Genomic DNA, 22,628 nt, shown 5'->3' on the forward strand with positions numbered 1-22,628 from the left:
CGTTTGCCTTGAGGCTTTTGGGTGCCCCAGGCTGCCCAGCCCCACCGTCACCTGCAGCAAATGGAGGCGGCGGGTTGGCATCCACCCTGCCAAGATGGACATTGGTCTTCACTGGTCATCTCCAAAAACGTGGCGGCAGAGGGGCCAGAGCCAGGAGCAGAGCAGGGCTCTGAGTTGGTGCTGTGTGACAAACCAGGCCAGCATGGGGTTTTGCAGGGGTAGGGATTTCTGCCCGACTCTCCAGCTTGGGGAAAAGCAAACCCAGGTCATGCAAATCCCTCCCTGGCATAACCCAGCTGCCTCTCTGCACTGAGATGCACAGGGACTGCTCACTCTGACTGCAGAGCCCATCACTCAGGACAAAAGAACAAACAAGCCAGACAGGATCACCTAAACCCAGCTTTTTAATTGAAAAGGGGAGACATAGCAGGTGGTAATTCCCCTGGCTACCCCAGCAGGCTGGGACAGTGGTGCCTGGTGCTGTGCCCCAGGCATTGGCTGCACTGGTGTGGTGCTCTGTGCACGCAGCTGGGTTGCTGCAGGATTTCCAAGGAAATACGGGAGAGAGGGGCTGGAAAAGCCGCAATCACTGCTTCTGCACCTCCCAAAATAAAATTATCTTGACTAGGACCAGCTGAAACTGTTTCCTACCATTGTTAAGGTAATTGCCTGCAGGAGGGGAGGAAGCCTGGAGCCAGGACAAAGCCGGGAGGGTGCAGTCCACTGAGGGATGTGGGCAGCAATTGCTGTGCCCTAGGCTAGAACCAGGGTGTACCTATGAGACTGACAGAAAGCCACCAAATCCCCCTGCTCCCACACTATGACATCACTGATCACATAAGCACCACCCTGGGCTGGCAGAGCAGTGGCACTAGCCCCGTTCTCCCTCGGGCATGGGCTGCAAGCCCCCAGCCCCACATAGCACTGCTCATCCAGTGGGGCATACCCAGGACCCTCTGAGACTCCAAGCGCTCCCGTCCCAGTGGGCTGCTGCACCATGTTCCTCTTCTCCAAGAAACACAAGACCCCCGTCAGCACTTACACCGACTCCTACCGCCCGCCATGCTCTGTCAAAAAGACCATCCAAGAGCAGGCTCCACAGGAGCTCTGGAAAGAAAACAAGTTTGTTACACAGGTAAATGCTGGGGGAGAGGGAGACCTCAGGGTTTCTACCCCTACCCTGCTGTGGATGCTCGGTGCCGGGCAGGGGTGTGGGATGGGGACTCACAGCGTGCCTCACTGCATGTGTGTAATGGGGGGGGTCGTGCTCCCTGTTTAGGAAAATGTTTGACACCCCACACCCTGTGCTTGCTGGCTTCTTGTCCCTTGGAGCTGCACCCTGCAGTGGCTTTGGGTTCTCAGGGCTGGCAGTCACCAGCACAAGCTCTCACATGTCAGCCCTGTCCATCAGTAGGTTTCAGACTGCACAGGGGGCAGGATCTGCTGAGGAAGGGGAAACTGAGGCAGTGGCAGGGCTCAGTCCAGGGCTGCTGTGTGATACAGTGGCAATGGGGCGGCAGATCAGGTGGCTCTGAGAGCTGCTCCAACACCCAGACTGCAGGCTCAGCTCAGTTCCGACTGGGGGGCCTTCCGTGCCAGGGGGACTATGCAAAGGGTCGGGGGAGATCTGAGCACTGAAAAAACCCTCCCAGCCCTGGTCCTGGAGGAGGAGGGATCCCTGAGCTGTGGCCTTGCTGCAGGGGGCATCTGTGGCACATGCAGCTTTCCCCACACGGGCTAACAAGCGTGCAGGCTCTGATGCAAAGCACGCTGCAAACCGACTCATCTCTTGCAGCCTCATTAGCACGTGCATTATAATGAGGGAGCCAGCAGAGGGCATGGAGAGGGATATCACCACTGTGCAGGGACAGAAATAGCTCACACAACCAAGGCACCCATCTGGCCCACACGACCCCAGCCTTCCTGGGCTTTGCCAGCTGTAGAACATTGCTTTGGTCCTGTAACTCCCTTCCCAACCTCTGCTGGGCCCATACCTGGCAGTCCCAGTGCACCCACCCCTTCTCCCACTCTGCAAAGTGCCCAGATGCCTATGGACATGCTGGGTGCAGGGGGAGAGGAGCCAGCGATGCCCAGCCATGCTCCGTCCCCTTTTTTGGGTGAGCAAGAAGTTTGGGGGGGGGGGGGGAGGATCATGGTGCTGCTATGACACCCCCCCCCCACTGTGAAGGACAGTTTGGTGCTCAGATCTCCAGCTGTGTCTCCAGCGTTAGACCCTGCCAGGTAATCGGTTTCACGAGGTGCCCCAATGGCCGTGACAGCAGGCACTACCGCAAGGCCTGGGTGTCTCTCCCCACTCCCCACTGTCTGCAGGGATTAACGATGCCCCCTGTGCAAAATCCGGTGAGCCAAGGTCGGCCCAAGCAGCTGATTAAGGCGGCAATGCAGGAGTACTACAGGAACACCATCGACCCCGCTGCCTATTGGCCTGAGAAGTACTGGCTGGCCAGGTTCGAAGGTACTGCCGAGGTCCCAGCTGTCCCCCTGTGTCATACAGGGCACATCCCCACGGGGTCGGGGGGCTGAGGGTGCTGGCAGCAGCTCTGTTCGTCCCCCCTTTTGCATCCTGCATCCCCCCCCCAGTGGCAAAGGGACCCTCCGTCAGCATCTGTGCTTTGCTGTGGCCGCCCGTCCCCATCCCTGCACTGAAACTGTCTCTGTTCCAGGGATATCTGCAGGTCCCCAGGGTTCTCTCCCCCCGTGGCCCCTAAATACCCCCCGGTGGCAGGTGCTGCCTGGGGGACACCCTGCTGGCACCCCATAGCCCCCAGGGACCAAGGCTGCGTGGGCAGGGACGAGTGACCAACAAGCTGGCAGTGGTAGGTGTCAGCTCCACCACAGATTCTTAACAAGGACCCCAGGAGCAGCTCCTCTGACATGTCCCCTGGCCCCATGGCATTACATTTCGGGGAGAGGGGGAACAGTCGTTACTCTCTGGCTGTCCCCCCATGTCCCCAGAAGCACTGGACACCCCTGCCTGTCGCTTTTGTGTTGCAGAGAAGTACAACCCGGTTTTTGTCAACGAGGACAGATATGTCACCTGGAGAACAGGTCCCTACAACAGTGCAGCCTGGAATAAGCACTCCTCTTACCTTCCCCTCCTGCCCAAGGTAGAGTCCAGCCCCCCGGTCGCCCCAAACTTGAGCCACCACAGGTGCCAATGGCACCTCGGGCTCTGCAGCAAAAGGGTGGCAATCCTGCAAGGGCTGCCATTGCTCCTTGCAGGTGACAAGGATGGAGACCTTCCTGCACAGTATACCAGTTCCATACCCCCCAAAACCCATCTGCCTCAATCAGTTTGGTAACTACCCTCACCCTGTCCCTGTACTCCAGCTGTAGCTGTGCCTGTGCCATCCATCCAGGTGATGGCCTGGATGGTCCTCTCGGCCCTTACTCTCACCATCCCTCCACTTGCAGAGCAGGAGGTGATCACCAACATGCTGCACAGGCTGCCCGTGTACACTGTGACAGGGAGGGGACCCTTCCAGGGCTACTACAGCCCCTGCTCTGGGCACCACTACTGCCTGCGAGGGATGGACTACTACGTTGATGGGGGTCCTGCTATCAGAAGACATCTCCACACACTAGGAGAGAGGGCTGTAAGGTTGGGATGGGATGGGATGGGATGGGATGGGATGGGATGGGATGGGATGGGATGGGATGGGATAGGTTGCCTTGGGTTGGGTGGGGATGGGTTGCCTTGCATGGGGATGGGTTGAGTTGGGATAGACATGACCTCCCTTGTCCTTGGGGTCACCGCTCACCCTACCTCCTCTGTCTCTTGCAGGAGTATACCGTGTTGCAGTTACAGCCCCAGAGCGATGTTCCATACAGCTACACATCGCCCTCAGCCATCCTCCCCATACAAGAGCCTTAGGTGCAGACACATTCAGTGAGGGGAGCACTCCAAGCCAGTTGCCCTGGGGGAAAAGCCTATTATTTTTTCCTAATGCCAGCCAGCCACTAGCTCTCTTTTCATTAGGGTTTCATACAAAATTGCTCAGAGGGTTATTCAGGGGACAATTGTGCAGACTGCAGACTCTAAGGGGTAGCGGATCCCATCACAGTGCCCACGCAGACAGCAATGCAGCTGCTGTACTTCCACCTTGCAGGCTAAGTGGATGTGACCTAAGGGAGGGCAGGACACCCTTGCGGTGCTGGGCTGTGGAGTGTGTTGTGTTGTTGCTGCCTGTGGAGAAGCAGTTGCCAAATTTACTCCCAGGTCAGGTGTTTCTATGCTTGATCTCATCCAGCAGTCCTTGGTATTGTACAGCACCTGGAATCTTGCTGGCACTGGAGCCCGGCTGCATGTAGCTTAGCATCTCCCAGATTTTGGGGCCACATCAGTGTTTCTTGTGCTGCTCTTGTATTTTCTCTCGTCATTGTTTGCTCTTCTTATCCAAGAACCTGTTCCCTGGTCACGCTGTTCGTTATGCGGTAATCAGCCCTGTCCTTCACCCACTGCAGGTCCGGCAGCACCTTTTAATCTCCACATGTTTACCTTTAGGGTGTCTCCATTGCCGAGGCAGCTTTTTTCAGCCCTGGGGAAGCAGCAAGGGGAGAGGGGAGGCTGTTCAACCAGCTTAGTCATCACTCTGCTACTGCATCAATCCCCCTGCGGGCCAAAATTAGGCATGAGACTTTGCAGAAAACGTGTGATTGGGTTTAAATTCCTGAGCTCAGAAACTAAAACCAAACCACAATGAGAACAAACAGGGAGCACTGGGTTCCCCCTAGATGTCCTTATGCCTGAGCTTCCGTGAGATGTTTCTCAGGGTCTTCTCTACTGAGAAACAGACAGATTTTCCTAACTGGCATGGCTCTGGGAATGAAGATTTTAGGAAAATGACAGTGCAAGAGAGAGTGGGTGTTTGCAGGGTGGGAGTCCCACTGGAAACAGCTCGCTGTGATGGCAGTGCCAGGGAGCTTCAACTCTTCTGCCCGGGCTTCCCTTTGGCCTCAGTGCCCAAAGACACACGCCAAAGTGGAGGGGGGCAGCTGCATGTCCACTGCTCGCCCCTAAGCAATGCTGGCAACCAGGAGGTTTTCTGCTCTTCTTCTTCACTGGAGTTTTGTCCTCCTGTGGCTGATAACTTTATCTGCTCTCCTAGGTGGGACACGAGCCACTTCAAGAAGACAGGAGGAGTCCAGAGAGGCAGCTACACCATCCACCCTGTGTTTATGTCGGAGGCTTACTCTGCGCCATGGCACTGGTGAAGAGCAAAGATGGGCTTTCATTAAAACTGGCTTGGGCAACTGTTCCTCTTGGACCCTTTCCTACAGGCTGGGGAAGTTCCCGGGGAGGGGGGAGAAACCTCGGCAACTGCTGGCTTGGTGGGCACTTCAACAGCTCTGAGGGGCTGGTACCCTGCCACCACCCGCAAGCTGGAGACCAAGAAAGCACGCAAGGAAAAGCTCTCAGAGCGTAGTAACACAGCCAGAAATAGAAGCAGTTGTTGATACCCGTGTTTGTCAGCTTTGCGCTGGGCTGCTTAGGACGTGCTTGCTTTTGCCAAGTTATCTAGGAAGAGCTGCCATCCATCTGGGATACCATGCAGGGGCGCAGGCTAAATAAGGAGGGAGATTTGAAAGCAGCGCATAACTAATGAAGGCATGAAGTGCCTTTCTCTGACTATGATCCGGGAGCCCGCTGTCAGCGGGGAACACCACCCGGCGCCTTCCACATGTGCTGCAGATCATAAACCCGCAAGGCTGCGGTCCCCACGGGAGGGATGCTCCAGCACAGAGGCACCTGGGGCTCCACGTTCCCGTGGGGCAGCACCCCAACCCTCCTTGGGACAGGAAAAAAAAAAAAAACCAACAAATCATCCCGGCCCCAACGCATCCCGCCGCAGCCCCACCAGTGCCAAACCCCAAGTGCCCCCAGCACGGCCCCAGGGGTACCCCCACCCCCAAGTCCCCCCGGGGCATCCCCAGCCACTCCAGCCCGGCGGCGGGGGCGGAGGGGGACACACACACGCACACACCGAACTACATCTCCCAGCGCGGAGCGCCGCGCCGGGGCGGGCCGGGGGGGGGGGCCGGGCCGGGCCGGGGCTGGAACCGGGGCGGGGCGGCGGGGAGAGCCCAACCCCGGAACCGCTGCGGGCCGCCGGCTGCGCCCAGCCCCCCCGGTTCTCCCCGCGCCGTCCCCGGTGCCTCGCAGAGCCCAGCCATGGCCCGGCGATGCCGGTAAGTTTGCTGGCTCCCGGGGCTGCCCTCCGGGGAAGGATGCAGCAGCCCCCGGGGCAGGTTTGGGGTGTGCATCGCCGGCATGGGGAGCTGGAGGGGGGGGGGCGGGTGAAGGGGTGCGGGGCTGGAGGCAGGGAGGGGGGGTGCCCCGTCCCGCAGACCCCAGGGTGCAGCCGGCGGCAGGGACAGGCTCGGAAGGGCGAGCGGGGAGCGGGGTGTCGGTGCAACCCCGCGCCCTGACCTTGGGGTGCAAGGCTTTCGCGCTGCGCCCGCGCAAGTTTTTTTCTTGCGGTGGGTAGGAGTCTCGCCGCCTGGAGAAGATTAAGGGAGCCCGGAGACACGTCCCCGGCTCCACTCGCAAGGTGCAGCTTCAACTTTTGCCGCTAGACAGATGTTTGGCAGCGACGACTTAAGCAGATGGGTTTACGCCGCGCGTTGTGCAATGCACTGGGTTGGGTTTGGAGGGGTTTCTGGGACAGACCCTCCGTCAGCAAGTGCCGGCAGTGGCGACGAGCGGCCACGGCTGTTTTAGAAAGCGCAGAGCCTTCTTTCTCTTTTCCCTCTCCCTCCTGGGAGACGTGATGCCCAAAGGGCACGGCGGGCACCCACAGCCCAGTGGGGGAAGAGGGTCGGGAGGTTGTGCCTGCATGGCTGGATCTGCAGGTGGAAGAGCTGCCAGGGAGCACCTTAAGGGATTGATGATTGCATTTGGCCCAAGGTTGTCCAGCATCATTGGCTATTGGATACAGATGGAAATTCAGGATCCTGAGTCGCCAGCCCAGCAACGCGAGCGATCCGCCACTCTCTGGAGCTGCCGGTACCCAGAGTTTCATGGTGTCTCAATGTCTGGAAAATCGCAGGGACCATGCCAGAGGGATGTGCTTAGGTTTCCATTTATTCCCCATATCATGTTGTAGTACTTGTTGAGGTGGGCTCAGGTTTCAGCCTGCCTCAGCATCCAAAATGCTGAGCACTCCCAAAATGCTGAATCAGCTCTTGTGAGAAAGGATCTGGGCGGGGGGGGGGGGGCAAAACGGGGCACAGGGTCCGGCTGTGGGGCGGTTTGCCTTGGAGGATGGAGATGAGCAGGAGCAAGATTAACGCCCGTGGGAGCACTGGGGAGAGAGGCTGTTGGAGTGATAGGGTGGTAGATGAAGCACAACTTGTCCCAGCAGGAACTGGGCTGGGGGACCAAAAGACAGCGGCAAGGACACCAAAATCTTTATGGCTGTGTACCTTATACAGCACACATGGCAAATGAAATAGGCTAATAGCGGACCAATGCCTCACACCAGGGTATCATACACTTGCCCTCTGGACCAGCTCTGCTGGGCCATGTCCCTGCCTGGTGCTGGCTCCTTCAGTGTGAGCGATGAAAGTACTGCAGTTCTTGCTCTCTTTTTTTTTTTTTTCCTCTGGTATTTGGTGTTTTTCTTTCGCTGCTGTTGGGCATGAGCTGGGTGGTTTGAGTGGATACCTCTCCAAGAGCTGCTGGCCCTGCAGGTGCTGAGGAGCTGACTGCTGGGCTCTGGGTTACCCCGTGGAGCACAGCTTTAGGGCCAGGCTGCCTCCTGCTCCCTCAGGGGCTGTAGAACATCTCCATGGTGGACACAGAGATGTACTTGAAGGGAGAGCACCAGAGCTTTCTCTCCCACGTGTCGCTGCACTTCGATAAAAGTGGACCAGGAGAGCTTGCTTTGTTCTGAAGTCTCCACAAATCTTTGCGGCTCAGACAAATTCAGGCGCTGTGGTGTGCCTCCAGGCAAGGGAAAGCGAGAGCCTTTGGTCATGGTTTAGTCATTAGCCTGCAGCACCGCAAGCGGTGTGCAGGGTTAGAGTGAAAACCCAGCTTATTAAAACTTCATCTTGCTAATTAGCACAGGGTGAAGAACAAAGAAAGATGGAGTTGTAAAAGGGGAATTGTCAGGGGTGTTAAATATTAAGTCATCTGCTGCCGGAATTGACTCCCAGTGGCTTTTTTGTATTCATGGTCAGACACTGGATGAGGTGTCTACATGGGTTTGGAGCATCACTGGACACTGGCAGCTTTAAGGGACATAACTGGGCTGTAAAGTGATGATTCCTACAACACAGGTAAAACTATTTAAGGCTGGGCAGAGCTAATGCCACAGCTTCAAATCTCCTGTCTGCTCTTGCAGACAGAGCGAGGTGCTCGCAGCACGTCTGCGCTTTGCAGGTGAGCTCCTTATTCACATGGTCCCCTTGGATTTGGGGTTTATCCTCTGGGTGCCTGGTGCTGTTTAATCCTGGCTTACAAACCAGCCGGCAGCAGTTGGGGCGGCTTGTTTCTTTTTGCTCAAGGAAGCCTCGTTACTCTGCTGAATCATGACTCTGCTTAAAATCACAAGACTTGGGGAAGGAAAAAAAAACCAAACCAAACCCTGGGCTGGTTTTTGTTTTGCTTTCTGATTCTGGAGAGCCTGCAAATGCAGGAGGGGACGAGCCTTCGCCAGCCCTTCCTGCTCACCTGGCAGGGAGGCGAGATGCCAGTCTGAATCCCGCGACTCCGGGAGCTGGGGCTTGGCGAAGCGTGTGCCCTTCATGCTGTCACGATGCCTGCAGCAGCCACCTCTTGGCCGGGTGCCGCTGCCTCGGCACACCCTGACCGGAGGGTTGGCTGCTCACACATCCGTCACGGAGACAGAAAACACACCGGTGACGTGCTGGGTCCCCTCCTCCTGCCTGTGGACACATGCTGCTCGGGTTGCAGCCAGCTCGTAGTCCCAAAACATCCCCATATGGAGAGGATGAAGCTGATGGGGACGCGGAGACGTAGCAGCGCTTATTTTTTAGGTGCTTAAAAAGCCATCTGTGGCAGAGCCAGGCGGCAGGCAGGGATCCCCAGGAGGCGATGGTTGGGTAAGTACCGGCACCGTGCACCCAGTGGGATGAGCTGCCTCCTGGCCGGGGCTGTCCATATCCGACAGCTGGGTGCTATGGGGAATTTGCTGCCGTGTCTTGCCACGGAGGCAGCAGCCCCAACAGCACGCGTCTTTCCCTGAGCCCCTCAGACCAGGCAGCCAGTCAGTCCCTGCTTCGCAGGGACAGTGAAGGTGAGGGTCCCCTGGGAAGGAAGCACCGTGTCCCCCTCGCTGTCCCTGTCCTGCTAAGGCAGAGTTGCTGCCTGGACTCGGGTGCCAGGGGTCTGTGCCACCCACATTCACCCTGGGGTGGCTTCTGCACCGCGGGGATAAACCCAGGGTCCTGGGGTGATCCAGTGAGGTATTTGGGGGGATCCTTGCGGGTGGCTTTGCATGGCTGGGGGAGGAATCGGTGCCTCTGATCCATGGGGGGGGCTGGGGTGTGGGGGGAGCAGCCCTGTGCTGGCGCTGCCACAGGGTGCCCAGGCCTGTCCCACCTGCTCCCATCAGCACCAAGTGGCTGGAACAGTAATTTCACCCTTTATGACTCCAAAAACCCCTACAGAGAACTCAAGTGCTGCTGCAGAGCCCTCCAAGGGAAATTAAATTCCCAGGAAGGGTTTGCTTGTCCCCCATCTCAGGTTTGCAAAGTCCCTTTGGCAGGGCTGGTCCCCCACGGGGGATTGCAGTGTGGGCACGTGGAGGTTTTTTAGCCCCTGCAGCTGTTTTGCAGAGAAGTAATTTCCCCCTTAACTTGCCATCCTAATTCCTTGCTCTTTTATGGGGTTGGAGATGCCTCCCGGTGAAATCTCCTGTGTTTCCTTAGTTCGACTCCTGCCAAGATGTTCGGGGAGGAAGCGGCAGCACCTTGCACCCGAGGGGAGGGTTTCCCAGCATCCCAGCGTGGGAAATGGGTGCATGTCCCCAGCACGAGCTTGGCCCCTGGCACGGGTCAGACCTGACTCCACCAGGGCGATAGGGACCAGTTAAATGTTATTGACCCTATTTAAATGAATGTCCTAGTTGCAAAGTTGCTGGGGTTAGTGGTGCTGTGGGTCTCGCAGCCTGTGGTTAGCAGCGGTGTTGGTAAAAATAGAAGCGGTCAAAAAATGGATTTTTATTTTTACTCCGTAAAGTGTGTCCTGCTTGGATATTTTGCTTTCATCTCGAGTTGAAGCAAGGCAACTCACTGCTTCCACAGAACAGGAAGAAAAAGCTTTGTTTTGGGTCAGCAGGGAAGCTCCAGTGCAGCAAGCTACAAACATGCCATTTGGCTTTGACACCCTCCGTTCCCATTTTCTCTTTTTTTTTTTTTTTTTGAGGAGTTAAAGGTCACCGCAATGTCATCTTGGAGCAAAATAACAAGTTTGCATTCCAAAAAAAAATGTTGAAAGAGGCTTTGCATGAGCAGGCACCTCTGCGGGCTGCAGCTCATGAGTGCGAGATGGCAGGCGTCTCCAGGGAACTTGGAAGACTTACCTCTCATCTGGGACAAAGCCAAATCACCGACTGGAGAATGTACATTTTGTTAACAAAGCAAAAAAATAGAGGGACTGGGCGGGCACAGAGTGAGATCCTGTTTTTCAAGACCTCCCTGGCCCATTGGTGCGCTGGGTGATCCCTGCAAACACCCTTCTCGGCATCTTTGTTGGAGTGGTATCAGAGCGGGTGATGTCTGTTACCCCAGGGCAGCCACAGGGGTTTGATCCTGGCCCAGCCGGAACGACCAGAGCAAGATTAAATCCACCAGCTCAGACACCTGGCTTGCACATCCTTCCGAGGCAGATCAGTGTCCAAAGGCCACAAAAGGCTGCAAAACCTTTCTTAAAAAACACATTATTTTTCTACTGGCAGTGGCAGTGACAGCTCCTTCATGTATGTCCTGAGCTCCAGCCCATGAGGGGAAAGAAAGAAACAGCCTAAAAATAGAGCAGCTTCGAAGTAGTTCATAAATAATAAACTGGCCTCCTGAAAAAGAGATGAAAATCCAGACACTCCCTAAAGCCCTGGGAGCTACTGTCAATTTTTACATGGAGTGAGGAGGTGGCTGTCCCCACAGTGACAGTATTGGCCATTTCTTGGGCTTAAAACCCTAAATGACAACTGGGAAATAAACCACCATTTATTTCCTCTTTTTTTTCAGAAAACATGAAAACTCTAAAAAAATTTTTTTCCCAAATAATTTGCAAGTCCTGCTTGGTGGAAGCTGCATTTTATTTTTCCTTGAGCTTTGCAGTCCCCAGATAAGTCACTTGTAAGACACAGGCATGCCTCTGATAGTGACAGGTATTTGCATGTCTCTCTCTGGCATCCCAAAAATTTCCAGTGCTGAGAGGGAGGGAGCTCGTTTGGGCTCAGCATACCCATCTGTATTTCCAGAATCATCCTGCCACTTGTGGCTTCACTCAGCTGTGCTGGTTTTGGTTTCTGCAAACCTTCCTCCCTGCTATCCCCGGTACAATCCTGGGCTGCTTCTGATTCACCCCAAAGCCAAGGAGGGGTTGATAGAGGGGACGAAGGTTTATCCCAAACACAGCATCTTCGCACCACCGTCTCCTCCCTGCCTTTATTGCCCAATTTTTGCTGGGCTCAGCTGGGCTCGCATCACACGTGCTGGTGGGTGAGGGCCCCGTTCCCCTCCTGGGGGGCAGGATCTGGCCCTGGGTGACACAGTTGGGGTGGTTGGAGCAGCTCCCATCCCATGCCGGTGTTCACCGCCAGCAAGTGAGGGCTCCGTGGGACTTGGCCATGGGACAAGCAGTTTAGCTAAACCTATCGCCTGTTCAGGCTAATTGCTTCCTAATGCCGCTGTAATCCCATTTAAAGCAACTGGCAGCCTAGAAAGTTACTGGCTCCCAGGGGAAGGTTAAAATGACCCGGCCGGCAACCAGAAAGTTCCCCCAGCTGCAAGGTCTGGTCCAATACATGCTTCAAGTTGAATATAAAATTCTGTATGTTTTGTTGAGCCTGCGCACAGATGCTGCTCTGGGCTTACACCTGAGCAGCAGGGTTTAGGTGGTTCTCAGGACCCCTTTCTGCTTTACTTGTCCTTTTTTGGGGAGAAAGATCTGTTCGAGGTACAGAGGACAATGTGCTCCAGCTTGTCACGCCTGTGGGAGGGAGAAGGTTAGGTGTTTCATTCTGGATCTTTTTCTTTTTTTTTTAAAAAGAAACCAACCGCTTTAGAGGGAGTTGCTGCAACCAGCTTCGTTTATGCCCAAAAAGAGGGTTATTTTTCCTCCGCTTTGCCCAGAGCTGGCAGGCTTACAGCCCCAGGGCTTGGGGAGGAGGTAGCATGCTGGTGTTTGCTGGCGCTAGGCAGGTACTGGCCAGCTGGTCTGCTGCTCCTAACCTTCCCCTGCTCTTCCTGCAGCCGGGTTTGTTTCTCACTCTCCCGTGTCCTTACTTTACTTTTCCCCTTTGGATCCCCGGCGCTGTGCTTGGCCGAGCCCAGCCAGCCCACAGCCAAGGAGAAGCCATTAGGCTCTTGGCGGAGCCCGCTTCCCCGGGGCCATGCGCAGGGGGAGCAGGCTGGAGCCAAAATGCAGCCCAGAGCCCTTTGGGGGTCCTGCACCGCTCACTCCCAACAAAATTAGCTTTTCTCCCACCCGGAGCCGTTGCAGGGGTCTGTGAGCATGGCAGGAGCGAGCCGCTCTCCTCCTGCTCAGGGCTGCTGGCACAGCACCTCCTGCAGCCATGCGTTGCTGCACAATGCACCCGCTACGTGCTCCCCAAAACCAGCCACAACCCACTGGTGCCTCAGCCCCATTTGGCCATCCGGGAGCTGCAGAGAAGCAGGGATTTACCCACCTTTGCAGCAAAGCGTTGCCCAGCTGGGGCGTGCTGGGGATGGGGAGGGGACAGTGCTGCGGGTGAGCTGAGTTAAATCTGCCAGGGAGGCAGTTTGATTAAAATTAGGAGCAGCTGCCTGGAATTCATTACGTGGTGTCTTTTAAGGCTCTTAGTTAGCCCTGTGCCTTAAAGGTACTGTCAGTGGGCTGATCTAGCTCCTGCTCAGCCTCCTCCTAGCCCCTCCCAGTCTCCACTCCTGCCTCACTGAAAATCTTCCCCACAAAAATAATTAATTATGGCAATGATTTGGTCCTTACTGCCCTGGGGTGATTCTCCACATGGGGTTCAGGCTGTTCTCCACACGTGTTGTCTGCCCCGGGTAATTGGAGATGGTGTCTGGTACTTGGCGTACAGCACCTGGCACGTCGCAGCCTGGCAGTGGGGACAGGGGGGAGCTGCTGAAATTGAGACGGCAAATGGATGACAAGCTGTCCCTTGATTCAGAGGTTCTTCTGAGACTATTTATATACTCCTCTTTTTCAGAGACGGGTGCTCTGGGACTCGGTGGAGGTGGGAACTCTCCTAACAGTCCGTTTTCTTACGCTGAGACCCCCAGGCTTGCTGCAAAGAGATCTTCCTTCCCGCTCCTCTGCAAAAAGCTCTAGAGAAAACCGAGCACCATGTACACCTTCCTGCCAGAGAACTTCACACCGGTGAAGCAGAAGCCCTCCAAGGAGCTGAGGCCCATGCTCGGGGCCATCTTGCTGGGCCTCATCCTGTTCATTGCCGCGGTGGTGGCCTGGTGCTACTACACGGTGTCCCTGCGGAAGGCGGAGCGGCTCAAGACGGAGCTGATGGACCTGCGGGCGGATGGCTTTGTCATCAGGAACCAGCACGGGGAGGTGGTCTTCCGCCTGGCCTTCCGCTCGGGCAGCCTTGACCTGGAGTCGTGCTCCAAGGAGGGCGAGATTTTGAGCTGCACGCGGTCGGGCGGGGGGCCGCTCAACTTCTTCATCCAGACGGTGAAGCCCAAGGACACGGTGATGTGCTACCGCGTGCGCTGGGAGGAGCTGGCGGCCGGCCCGGCGGTGGAGCACACCATGTTCTGGGAGGACGCCCACTGGTACGGGGGCTCGGAGATGAGCACCCAGCACTGGCCCATCCGCCTGTCCGGCTACCAGGAGCCCGTGCCCTACGTGACGAGCGACGTCTACTCCTTCCGAGACAGCTTCGGCGGCATCCTCGAGCGCTACTGGCTCTCCTCCAAGGCGGCGGCCATCAAGATCAACGACTCCGTGCCCTTCCACCTGGGCTTCAACGCCACCGAGCGTGCCCTCTTCTTCCAGGCCCGCTACAAGGACTCGCCCTACAAGCCCCCGCCGGGGCAGCAGCCCTTCCCCGAGCTCAGCTACCGGGTCTGCGTGGGCTCCGACGTCACCTCCATCCACAAGTACATGGTGCGCAGGTACTTCAACAAGCCCTCCAAGATCCCCGCCGAGAATGCCTTCCGATACCCCATCTGGTCCACCTGGGCCCTCTACAAGAACAATATCGACCAGGATAAACTCTTGCGGTTTGCCGAAAAGATCAAGAAGTACCGTTTTAACTGCAGCCACATTGAAATCGATGACATGTACACGCAGGCCTATGGTGACTTTGACTTTGACCCCGTCAAGTTCCCCAATGTAACAGAGATGTTTGCAAAACTGAGGGAAGATGGGTTTAAGGTCACCCTGTGGACTCACCCTTTCATAAACTACAATTCCTCCAATTTTGGGGTGGGAATTGAGCGTCAGCTGTTCATCAAGGAGCCATCGGGGCGGCTGCCAGCCATGGTGGAGTGGTGGAACGGCATCGGGGCCATCCTGGACTTCACCAACCCAGCAGCCCGGGACTGGTTCCAGAGCCACCTGCGCCAGCTCCGACACAAGTACGGCATCTCGTCCTTCAAGTTTGATGCAGGCGAGACCAGCTACCTGCCCAAGCAGTTCAGCACCTTCCGCCCACTCTCGGACCCCAGCATCTGGTCACGGCGCTACACAGAGATGGCCATCCCCTTCTACGAGCTGGCCGAGGTGCGGGTGGGCTACCAGTCGCAGAACATCTCCTGCTTCTTCCGCATCATTGACCGTGACTCTGTCTGGGGCTACGAGCTCGGCCTCAAGTCCCTCATCCCCACGGTGCTCACCATCAGCATGCTGGGGTACCCCTTCATATCCGCTGATATGATTGGGGGGAATTTTTTCCCCAACAAGACGGAGGGGGCGGTGGAGATCCCTGACCGGGAGCTGTACGTGCGGTGGCTGGAGCTGTCAGCCTTCATGCCCTCCATGCAGTTCTCCATCCCGCCCTGGCTCTACGACAAGGAGGTTGTGGAGATTGCGCAGAAGTTCACGGAGCTCCACGAGTCGCTGGTGGCCCCGCTGCTGCTGGAGCTGGCTGGGGAGGTCACCGACACGGGCGACCCCATCATCCGTCCCATCTGGTGGATCTCGCCCCGTGACGAGGCCACTCACAGGATTGACTCCCAGTTCCTCATCGGGGACACCCTTATGGTGGCCCCTGTCCTGGAGATGGGCAAGCAGGAACGTGACGTCTACCTGCCGGCAGGCAAGTGGCGCAGCTACAAGGGGGAGTTGTTTGAGAAGACCCCGGTGCTGCTCACAGACTATCCTGTTGACCTGGACGAAGTCGCCTATTTCCTCTGGGTTTCCTAATGGACTTCTCCATCAGCTTTGGGATAACCATGCCTTACCTAGGACTTTGTAACAAATAATTCTCATTGCACATTTTGTTTTAGACTGGGGTTGAGTAAGGGAATTAAATAGACTTCACTGTCCTTCGGGTAATTTTTTTTTTATTTCGAGGCATTGTGACCTTTTTTTTTAGTTAGGGGCGCGTGGGAGACTCCAGTTGGGTTACGGTAGGCAGAGTTTTCTCTGTATAGGCCAGGAAGGAGTTGTCAGTCTGTCTGCAGACACGTAGTAAACCCAATACCTTTTCAGTTTCCAAGGATTTCAAGAGGTGGAGGTTGGTTAGTGCCAGTGGGAGTGTTTCTGGTCTCGTGGGAGCACCCGGCGCTGGTCGTGGGGGCGTGTGATGTGGGAGGGTTGCTACAGCATAGCCTATCGTGAGTTTTATAACATGGCAAATATATTTGAAAGGACTTTATTAAGAGCAGAAAACAAACTAGAGATACATATATATATACACACATACTTTTTTTCCCCCTTTGGTCTAGTGTGGCACTGGACTAACTGTTGCCCCATGCTCCTGCTTTCCTGGGTACCAGGCGGGCCAGGTTACTCGAGTGATTTACAGGTATTTTAACTGTATGGGCTGCATATCGCTTGCTGGGGCAGCTGCATCCCACTTCCTTGCCCATTTAACACCCGCTGCAACGCACTTGCCTGTGTGTTTTGCCTTGGGTGTCAACATTGCCTTTGCTAGAGCAGTGCCATCCATACCAGCATGCCCCATTCATCTTTTTAAAGTATTTATGGCCTTGCTTCGTTATATGAGGATCCTGTTGATATCATCCCTTTTGGTTTTTAAGGACAGATGAGCTTTCAGGTTTGTTGCTGGCAGAAGGACTGCCTGGAGCAAAGCTGTTCTCAAGAAGTATGTGCAGCGCTTTCTTGGGAACAGCCAGTTCCCAGGAGTGGCACGTGTCTTGGATTGACAGTGACGTTTGCTGCTAGCCGGCTTGCCGGTGGGTGGAAAACACTGGCTTTTGCACTGATGGGTCTGTGCCAGTGGGTGTTCTCACTGCACCCGCAGAAATGTTCCCATCTACCATGAAATTGAGCTAATACCCATCTCCGTCTCAGGTCGCAGTTAGAGGTGATGATTTTGTGGAGGGTTTTTCTGAAGCAGCCCTCCTCTCTCACTGGGAGAATTAGGGGCCTTCCTCAGGCAGCGTCTGCGGTGCTGGAGGTGGGGTTTCTGTCAGAGGCTTCTGCAGAGGACACAGGGTGACATGGTCCTGCACCCCAAGTCGCTGGCAGCCGGGATGGAGCTGCAGAGATGCCTCTTTCCCAGCTTTCCCATTTGGTTTTGTACGGGAAGATGCATTTACAGAGAGCCGCGGGCAATCTCCGCTCTGAGACAGAGCAAACAGGATTGAAGTCTGGCAGCCTTCCTCCCCAGGGCAGGACATTGGTTGGGAGCATGTTTCAGGCCCTGAATTTTTAATGAGCCTCTGCAGAATTGAACTGCGTTGGCTGGGAAGGTTTGGAGCACCCTGCCCAGGCTACAGCCAGCCAAGGAGAGCTCAGCATCTGCGGGGTTTCTCATGGGATTGTGTCTGGGCTGAGCGTGGGTCTGGCATGAGTCTGCCACCCAAGGAGACGGTGCTGTGTTTTGGGTAGGGTCGGGTACCAGTGAGGATCTTTCTCAAAGCCCATCCCCTGCCACTGGACTTTGCAGGAGGCAGAAGAGAAGATGCAGCAGAACTGGGGGTTGTGATGGGGTCCAGGAGTAGAAATGTAGGTGTTTGGGACAAAATCTGAAGTGGTTTTATAGTTAGGAAGGAATTGAGGAAGTCCAGTTTGATGGATTCTTTGGAGCATCCCTTGAGGTCTGAATCTGCCCTGCATAATTTGGTGTTTCAGCCTCAAAATGAGATGCAGAGGAGCCCTATAGGTCCTTGCCCAGCTGGAGCACAAGCATGTCCCAAAGCCTCTTTCTTATGGCTTTTAACTATGAAGGACTCAGGTTTGTTCCCTGCTGCCAGTGCAAATAGTGGTTATGTTACAAGTTACAGACACCCTCTGGCAAGGAGTTAATCCTGGAGCCCCAGCGTCAGTCATCAGGGCACTGGCAGGATTTGGCCCTTGGACTGGAGGGTGGAGGTGAAGGTGAGGAGCTCCTGGAGATGAGTCAGACCACAGCCTGCAAGGAGGACAGGGTGTGGAGAGGGCTTCTCCAGCCCCAGAAATGCATAAAGGCCATGCTTTGAGGGGCTCCAGCTCTTGCCTTTCAACCTGTGCTTGTGAAATACTTGTCTTCCTTTGGCACGGGAGTCATTGTGTGGAGGAGATGTTGCTGCACAGCTCAGCTGCCAGTGAAGAAGTGGGATCCTTGGCACGTGACTTCATGGGAAGGATCCCAGAATGACCAGGAGATGTTGTGTGTCTTCTCCTTCCCTGTATCTGCTGTGCCACTCACCACATCTCTCACTAGTAAGGTGTGAGGCTGCGTGAAGAGAAACACAGCATTTCTGTTAGTATTCCTTTATTATTAAAATGGTGGTTGCAGCCAGAGGAGTGCCTTCAGTCTCCTCGCAGTGGTTTCAGGCCCTGTCAGGAAGGTCATGGAGGAAATTCTGTATTAGACACACCATCTTCCTGCCCCTCCCCTCAAAAGAAAGGATTTTATTATCAAAATTTTAGTTTTCTTTTTATTTAACTATATGAATAATGGGTAAGATATAGAGTACCCTTATTTTTCTAAATGCTGTAGTTAGGCGTAAGTGGCCATGGCTATTCAGTGCTCCAGCTAGGAGAAAGGTAAAGCTGTTGGGAAGACATAAGGGATGATGCTGAAGAGCAGGTCCATATGGGTGGCTCTCTGTGGGTCCATGGCACCAAGCCTTTCCCACCTGTTGGGGACAGGCTCAGCAGTGCTACCTCAAGCTATCTCACAGGCTTCTGCATGCCCTTTCCATCCACCTTTTTACCAGAAACACTATTTCTGGCAGCACTGCAGGATTTGAGGACCTCTAGGATGTTGCAGACCACAAGCACTCTGTGCACAGACACCTTGGAAACTGCTACTGCAAGATTTCTCTGATTTACACCATGGGTCACTGGCCAAAGCAGGGTTTAGTTCAACTCAGCCAAGGAAAAGCCCTGAAACAGGTTTGGGAGTTGGATATAGCCTTTTCTACCCAGCCCACAGCAGACCACAGCTGAGCAGCAGGTCAACGTGATGCACGTGTGATTGAATTTTGAAGCTTGCACTGTCGTGTATTGGGTTTTCTGGATGCTCGTGTTTGCACATGCCGTCCTATGTCAGATTGTAATGCTGGTGGGTTTGTTTTTAACCACTTTTCTAATTCTTAATTGTTATGAAGACAGAACTGTAACATGAATTGCCTTGATTGATATAAAATTTTGGAAAACAAAAGGAAGTTTAACTATGTCCATCTGTACCACATACCTGGGACTGGTGGTTCAGGCAGATTTGGGGCTTTTTTCACCCTAGACTTCACTGAAATCAGAGTTGAGATTGTTGGTTCATTTAAAGCGTGCAACCTGCAGCTTCGATATATGTCTTAAAGGCAGGAGCTGGCAGCCACCCCACTCTTGTGTTTGTGGTGGTGGCAGGAGACAGAGATATGGAGATGACCCACTGGATCATGGATCACCCCCCCTTGGGTCCCGACAGCAAAGGGATTAGCTGTACCTTAGGGCTGGCCTGGAGAAGACCATGTCAAGGCGAAGCCCCATGTTGCGTCCACCCATGGGGGTGAGGACCAGACCCTCGTGCCCATATTTCTGCTGACATCCACCCAAAAAGGGCCCATCGTCACTGAATCTGGGGGGTTTGCTGCTCCATGCTGCTCTCAGAGGACCTGTGCTTTGGGACTGTTTGCTGGTACTGAAGAAGAGGATGCTGCTCTTGACTTCCCTCAGGCACCCCAGAAGGTCCGTCTGGGCCCTGGCTGTCCCCACTGCCCCTGGGGTCCCCCTTTCCAGATAGCACTGACGGCCAGGATGGGGATGGAGTAGATGTTTGTGGCTACAGGAGTGCCAGAAATGAAACGTGTGAAACTTGTTTAGGAGCCTGCTTTCCCCCAGGCCACCCCCTTTGCCCCACACTGTTTTTCCTGCCCTTTCCGCTGTTACTGTACAAACCACAGCCTGCCTTGTGCCACCCGGGCATCACTACCACTGGCCAACACGTGCGGCTTGGCTTGACGAATGAGAGGGACTTCAATTTGCTCCTTTTGCAATAAAAGACATTTTCCCAATGCTTTTCCTTTGCCTTCTCCCTTGGGTGCGAGCAACATCCATACACTTGGCAGATGCTTATGGTGCAGGTGAAGCTGGTGCTGGCTGGAGCCCTGGGGGCAGGTTGGCAGATTGCAGCACTTGCAACCTTGCAGCAAATCCTCAATAGTGCAGGAGACCTCCCTGGAATCAGTGGGTTTAGTTTTGGTTTTGGTTTGCATCCTCCTAAAAGCTGGCACTGTGTGCAGGGAGGGTGTGTGAGTCTTGCCAAGGACATGGAGACAGCAACTGGGGTCTGCTCTGTCCTGGGTCCCAGCTAAGTGGCAGTGCTTGAAAACACAGCCACAGCTATGTACGGCAGAGGGAGGAGTGTTAAAGGCAAAGTCCAAACCCTAGTGGGGCTACAGCAAAAGCCCAGTTCATTTCAATCTGGATTTCAAGGAGGTGCCTGTGGCTGACAGCAGAGCAGTGGCTGCTGACCCATGAGATCCTGGCCAGAAGCGTGTCCATCCCTGCCCGAAATCGCAGCTTTTATTAAAAGTAAGAAAAAACCAACAGGCAGACAGGCAGGCAGAGCACAAGGCTGGGAAGGACTGTGGTGAAAGGACAAGTTGACAGCAGCAGAGTCCCTTCAGGCACGTGGCCAGGCTGGCAGCCTCAATTAAAACCCAACCTCTTCAGTTGCAGCTTGTCCTGAGCTGGTGGGAGCTGCCAGCCTGCAGATCCCTTGAGCTGGCTAGAGCCATAAAGATGGTCTGGGCTGATGCAAAATCCCAGAGGCCAAGTAGAGGAAAGCAGGGATTCCCCCCCCACCCCCAGTAGGGCTGGGTGGTTTTTAGCTCAGTGATCATCAAAGATTAAGGGCAATAAACTCCTCCCCCGTGGCAGGAGGGTGCAGAGAGGCAGCCCGCTTGCAGGATGCCTCCGGCACGGGTCCCCTGTGGCTGGGCTGGGCAGCAGGGAAAGGCACTGGGGGAAAGACTGGAAAGTGATGGGGATCTGGGGGAGAGATTTTTGCAGCTAAATGGGACCAGGCAGCTCGTATCATCCCCAGAGTTTGCAGAAAGTCTTGGTGATGCTGCTTTTTCCCGCCCAGCCTGTGATGCAGGTGGGCAGCAGAGCCGTGTGTGTGCACACTGATTATAGGGGCAGAGGTGTGGTATCAGGGGGTTGGAGCCTGGCTCGCCCACCTCTCCCCTGCACCGTGGGCATCAGCTTTTCAGAAAGCTTTTTTCATGCTGCAAGAATAGCCAAATGAATTTTGCTGGGACCCTCTGGTTGTACCAAGCCCAGCTGTCAGGGACCCCTCAGGGCTTCATAGCAAAAATAAAGCAAAGGAAGCATTCAGAAACATTTTCTCATCCTTGGGGGAGATACCCCAATGGAAACCACTATCCTGGAGTGGGAGAAAGCCCATGGTAAGGACCCAGAGATGGTCTGTTAACCCTGAACACCACTGCCAGACTGAGCATTGCTTTCCCTTTCACATCCCTGGATTAAAGTGGGGTTTTCCCTCCCCATTGCCACACGAGCAAGAGTATTACTGCAGCTTGAGCTGCTTTCAGGGGCATCTTCTAAGATGTTCTGGCTCATCCCTGCTGTTGTCCCACTGTGACCATGCAGGGTCCTTGTGGCATAACAGACCCACTGATGGGCGACAGGGGTCTGAGCCAGTTTTGGGGCTACTTCACCTGAGCACCAAACCAGCTCTGAAGTGAGTGCAATGTTCTCCTGCCCCTGTTTACTTTTTATACGGACCAGCTCTGAGGCAAATCCCGAAAGAAAGCTTTCTCCTGCCTTGCGGCCACGCACAGCTTTACCTCCCAGGTGCCTACTAGCAGTGTGCTGGGGTCAGTGAAGGAATCGGTCTCTCACTTTGAGAAGGCGCATTGCAGCCCAGAGACGCCAGGACTCATCTAAACTGCTCAGTCATGTCATCTTTAAACTTAGCGTAAAAACAAGGAAGATTGGACCAAGAGTGGGGAGCATCTCACAGCCAGCCTGCCCACCCCAAGCCTGCAGGTGCTGCTGAGACACCTTCACCTGGGAGAAGTCACCTCTGTGGGCAGAAAGATGCTGGCTCATGGACAGGGATCTCCATCAACACAGCTGGTAGCATGGGAGAACATTTTCCATGGGTAAACTGAGGCAGCAGAGCACTCGGGCTGCTTTAGTAATTGTCTGAACTCTCTCAGGAGGATGATGGCCAAGTCCTTTTCTGGGACCTGATGGATTGCACCCTTTGGCTCTAAATTTGGTCCCAAAACACACATGGATCCCATTAGGTCCTATCCCATGCATGACTTGGTGCTAGGTTTTAATCTTGACTGCCATGAGATTTCGCCACATTCTTACAGTCTTGGCTGAATCCACACCATGGACATGGTTCTCAATAATTTCTTCCAATAAAAGGGGGAAAACAGTTGCCACAGCATCAGCAAGTGCTATAGCTTCTTTCTCCTTGCTCAGACAGACCAGGCTGTGGGAAATGTAAACTCCCCTTACTCCTACATCAGCACCCATCTGACGTGCAGGTTGAAAATTGGGTGCCTCCCTCCTCAGGATACTCACAGACTGCCTTTTGTAAAAAATGTACTCTGCTGCAACTGCCTCCTTCACTAAGTAAATGAAATTATAAATGTCTCAAGGGATCAGCTATGAAACTGGGTAACAAAGGAGTCCATGTAATTTACTTTATAAACCAGAAGCATGCATGGCATTTCTTGCTGGGAAAAGATTACAAGCAGAGGCTGTGTTTCTATACATTCTATTTGTCATACTGCAATAA

The 22,628-nt window shown here is 54.7% G+C and overlaps 2 protein-coding genes across 4 annotated transcripts; both read left to right on the forward strand.

Moving 5' to 3' along the window:
- Positions 1 to 247: 247 nt before the first annotated feature.
- CZH9orf24 (chromosome Z C9orf24 homolog) lies at positions 248 to 5,275 on the forward strand. Its single transcript, XM_052779074.1, has 7 exons — positions 248 to 1,135; positions 2,332 to 2,476; positions 3,016 to 3,128; positions 3,244 to 3,319; positions 3,436 to 3,622; positions 3,806 to 3,895; positions 5,130 to 5,275. The coding sequence occupies exons 1-7, from the start codon at positions 998 to 1,000 to the stop codon at positions 5,233 to 5,235; spliced, it is 855 nt and encodes a 284-aa protein (XP_052635034.1). The 5' UTR covers positions 248 to 997; the 3' UTR covers positions 5,236 to 5,275.
- An 871-nt stretch (positions 5,276 to 6,146) lies between these two features.
- Positions 6,147 to 19,013, forward strand: LOC128137296 (myogenesis-regulating glycosidase-like). Of its 3 annotated transcripts, none has more exons than XM_052778104.1 (2): positions 6,147 to 6,210; positions 13,428 to 19,013. In XM_052778104.1, the coding sequence occupies exon 2, from the start codon at positions 13,565 to 13,567 to the stop codon at positions 15,599 to 15,601; it is 2,037 nt and encodes a 678-aa protein (XP_052634064.1). In that variant the 5' UTR covers positions 6,147 to 6,210; positions 13,428 to 13,564; the 3' UTR covers positions 15,602 to 19,013. The 3 variants fall into 3 exon arrangements, with proteins under 3 accessions (XP_052634064.1, XP_052634065.1, XP_052634063.1); XM_052778105.1 differs by lacking the exon at positions 6,147 to 6,210 and adding an exon at positions 6,533 to 6,572; XM_052778103.1 differs by lacking the exon at positions 6,147 to 6,210 and adding an exon at positions 8,878 to 9,090.
- Positions 19,014 to 22,628: the final 3,615 nt, after the last annotated feature.

The sequence above is a fragment of the Harpia harpyja genome, chromosome Z, assembly GCF_026419915.1.
Source record: "Harpia harpyja isolate bHarHar1 chromosome Z, bHarHar1 primary haplotype, whole genome shotgun sequence".
Classification (NCBI taxonomy): Eukaryota; Metazoa; Chordata; class Aves; order Accipitriformes; family Accipitridae; genus Harpia; species Harpia harpyja.

What these genes read in the sequence shown, in the direction of transcription:
- CZH9orf24 (XM_052779074.1), top strand. Translation starts at nt 998, where the DNA reads ATGTTCCTCTTCTCCAAGAAACACAAGACCCCCGTCAGCACTTACACC. An exon ending in CTGGCTGGCCAGGTTCGAAG is followed by an intron (nt 2,477 to 3,015) that starts GTACTGCCGAGG and finishes TTTGTGTTGCAG; the next exon opens with AGAAGTACAACCCGGTTTTT. An exon ending in ACCTTCCCCTCCTGCCCAAG is followed by an intron (nt 3,129 to 3,243) that starts GTAGAGTCCAGC and finishes TGCTCCTTGCAG; the next exon opens with GTGACAAGGATGGAGACCTT.
- LOC128137296 (XM_052778104.1), top strand. Translation starts at nt 13,565, where the DNA reads ATGTACACCTTCCTGCCAGAGAACTTCACACCGGTGAAGCAGAAGCCC.